At 52.3% G+C, this 10,136-nt stretch overlaps 1 protein-coding gene across 7 annotated transcripts in view; it reads left to right on the top strand.

Moving 5' to 3' along the window:
* NCAM1 (neural cell adhesion molecule 1) overlaps positions 1-8,848 on the top strand; it is a 93,698-nt gene extending 84,850 nt beyond the window's left edge. For 4 of the 7 annotated variants that reach the window (XM_054647361.2, XM_054647362.2, XM_054647363.2 and 1 more), the window contains 4 exons: positions 983-1,190; positions 1,859-1,975; positions 2,882-3,634; positions 5,054-8,848. In XM_054647361.2, coding sequence (XP_054503336.1) covers positions 983-1,190; positions 1,859-1,975; positions 2,882-3,634; positions 5,054-5,168 — 1,193 coding nt within the window. In that variant the 3' untranslated portion in view covers positions 5,169-8,848. The remainder of the gene's footprint in view (positions 1-982; positions 1,191-1,858; positions 1,976-2,881; positions 3,635-5,053) is intronic. The other 3 variants (XM_054647365.2, XM_054647369.2, XM_054647366.2) reach the window with 1 other exon arrangement.
* Positions 8,849-10,136: the final 1,288 nt, after the last annotated feature.

Here is a 10,136-nt window from a genome sequence, read left to right on the forward strand (position 1 = left end):
CGGGATGGTCCCCTTGGCCCACACAGGGCGGTGGATGGGAAGTGTGACACAGCTCACCTGAATTATTGAATCATCCCTGCAGGGATCCTGAGCACACCCAGAGGGGAAGAGCCCTGCCCTCCTCACTCCCTGCAGGCACCAGAGGGTGGTGGATCCCTGTCACCATGTCACCCTGCAGCTTGCTGGCAGGGGCTGGGCTGTGGGACCATGTTCTGCTCACCAGGGGCTGGACTTGTGATCCCGCAGGTGTCTCACTGTGGCTTTTCTGCACTTTTCCTGCTGGGACCTGCATTCCTTGATCCATCTCAGGGTCACAAAATGAAACACCACCTCTCTGCCTCCTGTTTTTAACCAAAGAAATGCGTGGCAGGGGCTGTGGCTCTCTCCAAGCCCTGGGAAGGGTCTTCTCACCTGTCCAAGTGGGGATCAAGGGGCTCTGCTGGGGTTCTGCAGAGCAAAGATTCCAAGGGTTTGGGGCTCCAGGGGCTGGGCTGGTGGGAGGCTGGGGAGCCAGGAGCAGGTTCTGCAGGGCTGGGTCTCACCTGAGCTCCAGGGAGGGCTTTGACTCAGTTTCACCCCCCAGCTGGGGGTTCACCAGCGCTGAGCATCCCCCAGTGATTTGCATCCTACCAGGAAAACCCTGCTGCAGAGCCTGGCCTTTGCTTCCACTGCTCCTTGGGCAGGGCCAGGGACACTCTGCACCTTCCTCCTGAGGAGGAAGAGGGAAGCAGGAGCCCTGCCTTGTGTGCACAGCAGGGACTGTGCTGTTTGCTTCCCAGGCTTTATCCCAGCAGGCATGGGAGAAGCCCCAGCAGGGCCATCCTTGCAGGCAGATTCTCTGTAGGATGAAGCACTGGTATTGCACAGGGCTGGTACAGGGGTGGACTTCTAAAAAAGCAACTTAGTGCAGCCCAGTGTGAGCCCTGAAACCCCACATTTTAACCCGAACGCCTTCTCTTCTTCTCTCCCTCGGTGTCTGAAGCCAGCACCAGCCCTGCCTCGGGCCTGGGCACTGCTGCCATCATTGGCATCCTCGTGGTGGTGTTCGTGGCGCTGCTGGTGGCCGTGGATGTCACCTGCTACTTCCTGAACAAGTGTGGGCTGCTCATGTGCATCGCCGTCAACCTGTGCGGCAAATCCGGCCCGGGGGCCAAGGGCAAGGACATGGAGGAGGGCAAGGCGGCCTTCTCGTGAGTACTGACCCCAAAACACCCCCTCTGTGCCCCAAAACCCCCCTCTGTGCCCCCAGAACCCCCTCTGTGCCCCAGGGGCAGGAAAGGAGCTGCCTCAGGGAGGGGGCTGGCAGGAAGGTGGGTTTGGAGCTGCTCCTCTGGGGTTTTGTCTTGTTCCTGTTGGTAGCCATCAAATAGGTTTCCTCAGTGCTGGACACCCCAGGGCTGGACATCCCAGTGCTGGACATTCCAGTGCTGGACATCCCAGTCATCCCAGTGCTGATTACACCAGTGCTGGACATCCCAGTGCTGGACATCCCAGTCATCCCAGTCATCCCAGTGCTGGACATCCCAGTACTGGACACTCCAGTCATCCCAGCGCTGGACACGTCAGTGCTGGACATCCCAGTCATCCCAGTGCTGGACATCCCAGTTCTGGACATCCCAGTGCTGGACACCCCAGTCATCCCAGTTCTGGACATCCCAGTGCTGGACACCCCAGTCATCCCAGTGCTGGACACCCCCGGAGCTCCGTGCTGGGTGCCTGGAAGGAGCAGTGACCCCAGGAGCGCTCAGGCCCGTGTCCGTGTGTCTGGCCGTGGCCGTGTGTCTGGCCGTGGCCGTGGCCGTGCCTGGCTGTCCCTGCAGGAGCAGCCATCACTCCCTTTGCCGTTCCCTCGTTGCAGGAAGGATGAGTCCAAGGAGCCCATCGTGGAGGTGCGCACGGAGGAGGAGAGGACCCCCAACCACGACGGGGGGAAGCACACGGAGCCCAACGAGACCACCCCGCTGACAGAGCCAGAGTATGTGGCCTTAGGCAGCCCTAGCACAGGGGCACTGCATTGCCCTCAGCTGCCCCAGCCCCTCAGGAACAGCAGTTAGGGCAGCAAGAGAGGAAGAAAGGTAAAATCTCCACGTGCCAGTGAGGAAGTGCCTCCTGTCAAGCTGCAGTGGTTGCTGTTCCCAGCACTGGAAGGGAAGTGGAAGGAAGCAGTGTTTGCTGAAAGGCTCTGTCCCGTGTGGAGATCCAGCACTGTCCAGGATCTGCAAAGGATCCAGAGCAAAACCAGCCCCAGCAGTGCTGGGTGAGAGCCTGAACCCGTGGGGAGAGATCCTCCCCAGGAGCTGGGCGCTGGATGTGGAGTCACAGCAAGGCTGAGCATTCTGAGAGAGAGCTGGGAGCTGAGTCTGCATTTATGTGTGAGGAAGGAGTTTGGGTTTGAGGGGGGCTTAGACAAACCTGCAGCTGCAGGACAGGACGAGGTGAGGGGCTGGACCCAGGGTCCCATGTTGTGTTGTGTTGGTGGCACAGGGCTGCAGGCTCAGGGGGGTGGCAGAGCTGCCTGGAGAGCTCAGGACCACCAGGCTGAGAGGAGAGTTTTAGGTGAGGAGAGTCTCTGCAAGCTGACAGGATCCCATTTGCCTCAGCCCAAGCACTCCACATGAACAAACCATCCCTGCAGGTCATGTCCTCTTGGCTTTTTTCTCTTCCTGATGATCCTGAGCCATCCCAGCCTTGCTCCCTTTGCATGTCTGACCTCTGCACGTCTCTGCTCCCGAGTCCCCCTCCATGTCACATGTGTGTGCTGTCCTCTCTCCCTCTCTGCCCTCTCTGCCCCCTCTCCCTGCTGTCGTTTCGGGCCTTCATTGTCTTTCTCTCTCTCTCCTTCTCTCTCCCTCTCTCTCTTGTCCCCGTGTCCCCCTCGCAGGCACCCCGCTGACACCGCGGCCACCGTGGAGGACATGCTGCCTTCTGTCACCACGGGCACCACTAACTCTGACACTATCACTGAAACCTTTGCCACTGCCCAGAACAGCCCCACCAGCGAGAGCACCACGCTGACCTCCAGCGCTGCCCCGCCGCCCGCAGGGGCTCCCGACGGGGCCGCGGCTCCCGGCCAGGCCACCCCGGCCAAGGGCACGGCCGCCACCTCGGCAGTGTCACCAACACCCTCCTCCGCCCCCAAAGTGGCCCCTCTGGTCGATCTCAGCGACACCCCCAGCTCTGCTCCGGCCACCAATAATTTATCTTCAGGTGTGCTGCCGGGGCAGGCCGTGCTCAGCCCCAGCGCCGCCGATGCCGCCCCAGCCGGGAGCAAGGCGGGCGCCCCCAGCCCCGCCAGCCTCACGAGCCCTGCAGCTCCCAACGAGGCCAAGCAGGAGGTGGCCAAGAGCCCCGAGAAGGAGCCCGTGCAGCCCAGCACGGTGAAGAGCCCGGCAGAGACCCCCAAGAACCCGAGCAACGCGAAGAGCGAGGCTGCCGCGGGCAGCGCCGCCAACCCCTCACAGAACGAGGACTTTAAAATGGACGAAGGGACCTTCAAGCCACCAGACATTGACCTTGCCAAGGATGTTTTTGCAGCTCTTGGCACTGCTTCTCCTCCTGCTGCCAACGGGGCTGGTGGGCAAGCCCCCGAGGCTGCTGCTGCCGCTGCAGACAGCTCTGCCCCCGCAAAGACCGAGTACGGCCGCCTTTACTCTTGTGTTGGTTGTGTGCTGTGTCCCTCGTGCCCTGGTGCTCGTGCTGTGTCCTCTGTTGGGTGTTCTCTTGACTAATCTCACTGTTCCCTTAGCCAACTAACTCACCTGAGAGGCCACAGGGCTTGGCTTGGAAGGTGCCAGGAGGAGAGCAGGAGAGGCTGTGCCAGGGAGGCAGGGACAGGGAGCTGGGAATTGATCAGAGATAAATTGTTGTTGTTCCTCAGGCTTTTGGGCAGCTTTGTCTGTCCTGGGTTATTGTTTCGTAAGGAAGAGCAGGAATAGTTCAGTTTGGTATAAAGAGCTCTCCTTAGAGTGCTGATGTTCTGGAGGTCAGTGATCCCATCTCCTGCAGGTCAGAGGAGCCTCAGGGCTCACTCAGGGTCAGGCTGGGCAGCAGGCAGTGCCCTGGGCAGGGCTGACAGCACTGGAGGCTCTGGAGCTGTCCCCAGGCTGGGGCAGTGTGAGCCTGGCTGAGATGGGGAGCACCCTGAGCTGGGCAGGAGAGAGAGAGCAGCACCTGGGGGCTGGGGGGTCCCAGCTGTGCTGCAGATGTTGGGCCCTGGCTGGGCTGGCAGTTGTCACCTCTGAGGGTGGTCACCTCCCTCAGGCTTGTGAAGATGTCTGTGACAGAATTCCCGTCTTCTGTGTTCCCCTTTCTCCAGCACCCCAGGGGTTTCAGGACTGGCTTCCTGTAGGAACACAAAAAAATGGGATTGCTGCTGAATTGTCAGCAAATTCCAAATTGTTGCAGCAAATTCCAGTTTCGGAAAACACTAGTTTTGGTAAATACCAATTTCAGAAGATCTCCATTTCAGAAAATCCCAATTCCAATGAATACCAATTTGGGGTGCTAAAGCCAAATCCTTCTGCAGCTGGGGGAGCTTTCCTTGCTGCTGAATTGCATGACTATTTTAGTGTGAACCGTGTTTTTTGTCATACTATTGAAATAATAAAAGCTTCAACATAGTTTGGATGTGGAAGGTGTAGCACTAGTTCAGGTTTGAGAAACAAAAATTTAAAAAACAAACATTCAGGAATTAAAATAATTTAAAAAGAGAAAGAGAACAACTCTTAGAAAGAGCAGAAGCCTTTAACTGAGAGGAGCGAGCTGACAATTTGGCTTTAGCTTGGGGTGCTAAAACCAAATCCTTCTGCAGCTGGGGGAGCTTTCCTTGCTGCTCCTTTCTGCACCCCTGCAGCTGAGCAGGGAAAGCCAAAAAATGTTAATCTAGACCTGAATGAAGCAGGGTGGGGAGCTGAGCTGGGCTCTCCAGACTCCTGCATCAGGAAATGCTCTCCCAGAGGGATCTGCTCCCACCAGCCACTCTGTCCCCGTGGCTAGCTCAGCCCAGCTGTGTTTCTGTGCCTCTAAAGCCTGTCCTTGTGGTGCTTCTCCCCAGGAAAATGCCAGCAGAGGACAAGGGCGCCGTGCAGGACAGGAAGAGCCCCGCGGCAGAGGTGAAGACGGTGCCCAACGAAGCCACACAAACAAAGGAGAGCGAGAGCAAAGCATGATCAGCACCAGAGGGGACGGCAGAAACCTTCACCCGAGCATTGAAATCACAACCCACACACCCATCTCATTCCTCTAGTGTCTGTTGCCTTTTTTTAAAAAAGAAAGACAAACAAACCAACCAGAAAAATGCATAAATGGGGGGAGGGAGGGAATGTCTCTTTTTTCCTTTTCTTTTTTAATTTTTTCTCTTCTTCTCTTTTTTTTTTTAATTTTGATTTCTATTTTTTGCTTTCTTTGAGATTTCTAGAAAGGTTCTATTCGTTGTGCACTTGCTTTTAAAAAGTAAAACATGTTAAAAACAGGGTTAAACCCGTCACCAAATCAGGGCTCAGCTGGCCCTGTGTATATTCAAACAAGCAAACATTGCAATGCTGGTTGCAATGTGGTTGGGAAGCTCAAAATCAAGTAGTCCTAGACACAAAAAAAAACCACAAAAAAGACAAAAAAAAAGAAAAGAGACCCTGTTGTTTCCTTTGTTAGTATAGCAGAGATAACCACTGTGCCTCTGGGCACAGCTGGTGCTTAAAGAACAAAGTCCACAATTTATTTTTATACTTTTCAGTCGAGTTTGAAATATGTAAAGCCTCATAAATAAGTTATAATTTCTGTTCACCTTGTATCTGGTCAGTATGCAAAGTGTCTCGAGCTCTTTGTGACTGAATCCTGCTCGCCACGTCAGACCTTTATTTGGGGTTTATTATTATTATCTATTTTTTAGGAAGAATGCCAAAATTGCAGCTTTGGGGGATGTATTTCAATTTGCAGTATTCAGACTCTACATTTCTTTTCCAACTTTACGTTCAATTTTGGTTGGTTTTTTTTTTTTGGCCAACTTTGGTTCTTTCCAGTGTTTACAATTGACAGATATTTTTTTAACTTCTGTTGTGTTGAAATGGATGTGTAAAATAGCTGCCTTTTTTTTTTCTTTTTGGTTTTGGTTTTTCAGTCAATCCAGTCCTGTAGACACTAGGGTAGCAGCATGCTTGCTTTGCAAAGGGAGACATTTTCAACCATGGATGTTTACAGTAGTCGTTTCCCCTTTTATCTTTTCTTAATTATTGTTATTATTATATTATTGTTATTATTATTATTATTATTTCTTACTGGAGTAAGAAGAAAAGCGATGCTGGGGTTTGGTTTGGGGTTTTTTTGGGGGGTGGGGGTGTTCAAACCTCTTGGCACCAGTCAAGGGCTTTACCCAGCAATCCCCAAATCTGCTTGGGGTCAGGGAGTTGCTGGAGAAAATCCTTCTGGCCTTAAATTTAGTTTGAAGTCCCTCGCTGGACCTGGGCCTGACTGCATAAGAGAAATCTCATCTCTGCTTTTTTAGGACATTCTCCCCTTTCCTTCACAGAACCCTCCCGCAGCTCTGAGGGGCTCAAGGGAGGTTGGACAGTTTGGGCTGGTCTGGGCTCAGGTGTGTGACCAAATCAATCCCTCCTGATCAGGGCAGAAAATTCCAGTTGCAGAAAATCCCAATTTCAGTCAATTCCAGTTTCAGCAAATTCCAGTTTCGGAAAATACCAATTTCAGAAAATACCAGTATTGGTAAATACCAATTTCAGAAGATGTCCATTTCAGAAAATCCCAATTTCAGTAAACACCAATTTCAGAAAATTCCAATTTCAGAAAATTCCAATTTCAGAAAATCCCCATTTCAGTCAATTCCAATTTCTGTAAATACCATGTCCTCTGACCCTAAAGCTAAAACCCAAAAGATCTTTTCCCCACAGGTGCTGGGCAGAGCCCAGGCCCTTCTGCAGGTCCAGCGCCAGCAGGACCCACCCTGGAATCAGGAGCAGGGGCTGGAATTCTGTGCCAGGGCCATCCCTGGGCAAGGGCTGAGGCAGCACCTGAAAAATTAAATTATGGATGGGGGAGCTAATCAATGGGATTTATTATCAGGAATTGTGGAGCAACACTGAGATTTGGGGTGGGAGTGCTGATTAATGGGATTTATTATCAGGAATCGTGGAGCAACACTGAGATTTGGGGGTGAAAAGGAGCTTTGAGCAGAAGGAAGGCAGAGGAGTGTAGGGAGAGACCAGCCCATTGTATAGAGATGTTCCTCCTGTTGGGGTTTTGGGTATTATTTCCTTTTTTCTTTTAATTTTTATTTTATTTTCCCTTTTATTTTCTTTTTTTTTTTTTAATTCTACTTTAGATCTGCAAGCTTGTGCACTGTGGGTGCGTGACTATTTTAGTGTGAACCGTGTTTTTTGTCATAGTATTGAAATAATAAAAGCTTCAACATAGTTTGGATGTGGAAGGTGTAGCGCTAGTTCAGATTTGAGAAACAAAAATGAGAAATAAATATTCAGGAATTAATTTAAAGCAAAAAGAGGAAGAGAACAACTCTTAGAAAGAGCAGAAGCCTTTAACTGAGAGGAGCGAGCTGAGGAGGGGTGTGGAGGCTGTGTCTGTGTGTTCCTTGGGAATATTCCCTCTGTTCCAGTGCATCCCAGCATTCCAGCTGTGAGGGGCAGTGCTCTGTCCATTCCAGCTGTGAGGATCCATTCCAGCTGTGAGGGGCAGTGCTCTGTCCTGTGCTCACTGTGGGGTTTTTGGTTTTGTTTTGCTCAGCTCCTGGGACCCCAGGGAGGGCTCTGGGGGTGCAGCTGAGGCTGCCCCGCCTGTTCTGGCAGATTTTGGGCAGGATGGAGCCTTTTCCCCAAAGAAATGAATCTATACCACAGCTGGGCAGCAGCAGTGCCTCCATACCTGTGGGTGAGCACAGTTTGTCCCTTTTTGTGCCCAATTCTGGCTGCTTTTGTCACCTTTGTGTGCTGAGCAGCTGGGAGGAACCACAGCCCCATCCCAAAACCCTGCCCAGGGATCTCCACCAGCACCTGCCAGGTGGGCACTGGGGGAGCTGCCCCACCTGGGTTGGCATTTTTGTCCCAAAAGGGGACGAGCTCAGAGCCCAGCCCAGCACCTGGTGACAGCCTGGGGGTGGCACTGGCTGGGCTGGATGATCCCTCCATCCCAAAGCTCTGGTTTGGGCAGGATGGAGTGAGCTCAGGAGGGAGCAGCTCCTTCCAGTGACCCCTCCCCACTGCCACGGCTGCTCTGGGCTTGGTGGCACTGCTGTGGCTCTGTGTGTCCATCCCCGGGCTTGGTGGCACTGCTGTGGCTCTGTGTGTCCATCCTGGGCTTGGTGGCACTGCTGTGGCTCTGTGTGTCCATCCCCGGGCTTGGTGGCACTGCTGTGGCTCTGTGTGTCCATCCCCGGGCTTGGTGGCACTGCTGTGGCTCTGTGTGTGCATCCTGGGCTTGGTGGCACTGCTGTGGCTCTGTGTGTCCATCCCCAGGGTTGGTGGCACTGCTATGGCTGCTCCAGGGTTGGTGGCACTGCCGTGGCTGCTCCATCTGTCCATCCCCAGGGTTGGTGGCACTGCCCCCTGCCTGTCCCCAGTGTCACAGGAGCGGTGCCATCTCTCTCGTGCTGCACCATTCGTACAGGTGACAATAGTGCATCCCGCCCGTCAGCTTCCAGAGTGGTGTTTTCTTTTCACACTTTTCTATGGAGCCTTCAAACCCCACGTCTTTCACCACCAGGCTGTTTTGATAGTTGTTCTCAGCCCCTCCATGGCCATCCTTCCCCAGCATTCCCTACTTTTGGGGGCCTTCTATCTTGTTAAAAAAAGAAAAAAACAAAAAATCTTTTTACCGAGTGAAACATCGACTCCACCTTTATCCCCATTCTCACTGGTGTAAATACTGATACTAACTGAGGATTTTGACTTTGCATTCTGTCAGAATACTGTGTTCAAATAAAAACTACAAAAAAAAAAAAAAAAAAAAAAAAAAAAGCTGATGCCTGCAGTCTGCCCTTCTTTGCTCCTGCTCCTCGTCCCACCTGAGTGGCACCAAAAGCACTTGAGCACTTACAAGTTTGTTTCTTTGTCCCTCCACATTTATTTGCTTCTTTCCTGGAGATAGCAAACACAAAAATGCAGTTTCACAGCTACTGGGAAGCTCCCAAAAAGGCACTTTTGTGTTGCCTGGCTGTGGAAAGTGTGACCGAGTGTTGGGTGTGAGAGGTGACCTCTGCCCAGCCTGAACTTAATGAGGTTTGAGTTAATTAATTCATTCAATTAATTCATTTTAAAGTCTTGATTTTTTTTTTCTAAATCCTAGATAAAAATTGACCAAATGCCCAACTTTAATTTTTTTTTACTCTGGGGATTATGGGGAGGGGAGGGTTGTCTCACCTTCACCAATTCAGGCAAACCAGAGTTGATTCTCACACAGGAGTTCCCACTTAGCTGAAAAAGAGCTTTTTAAGTCACTCCCTGACCATTTGATGTAAAAAACACCAAATCTGCCAAGTGGGGAAGCACCAGTTGGCCCAAGTCCTGGTTGGGGTTGGAGGGGGAGGTTGGGGTTGCCCCTGGAGATTTGGGGTTGTCCTTTCTGGGTTCAGAGCCCCCTCAATCCCCCCGGTCCCTGTGCATCGTGGGACCTGTGCCCTGCCTTTCCTGGCTCCCTGCTGCACCCTTTGAGCCTGGAGGAGCTCAGGGCTTCCTCCCTCTTCTCCCAGAGAACTGAAAAGGGATTTTCCTGCTCCTGGAGCTGGGGCTGTGCTCAGTGGCAAAATCACTGAGAGATCCTTTATTAGAGCTTTGTGTTTCTTTGGCCGTTTTCTCAACCCTCAGACCTTTTAATTTCCATTTAATTTTAATTTTCCCTCGTCTCTCCCTCTGTTAAGGCCATGGCACCTGACTGGCAGTGTCATCTTGGCTGAGTGTGGCTCCTTTTCCCCTGGGCTGAATTTGGGGTAAGTCTGAGTGGGGCTGGGGGCTGGAGGGAGATTTTTGTGCTCTTTCTTTCATCCCTTCTAGAAATCATCATTATCTGGCCTTTTATCAGATAGCAGTATGTAAATATCATGCATGAGCTTCAGAGCATAATTTAAGGGCTTTTTGAAGTACTCAGAGACTAAAGGTGCCTCTCCCTGTTCACAT

This window comes from Agelaius phoeniceus, chromosome 23 (assembly GCF_051311805.1).
Source record: "Agelaius phoeniceus isolate bAgePho1 chromosome 23, bAgePho1.hap1, whole genome shotgun sequence".
In the NCBI taxonomy this organism is placed as follows: Eukaryota; Metazoa; Chordata; class Aves; order Passeriformes; family Icteridae; genus Agelaius; species Agelaius phoeniceus.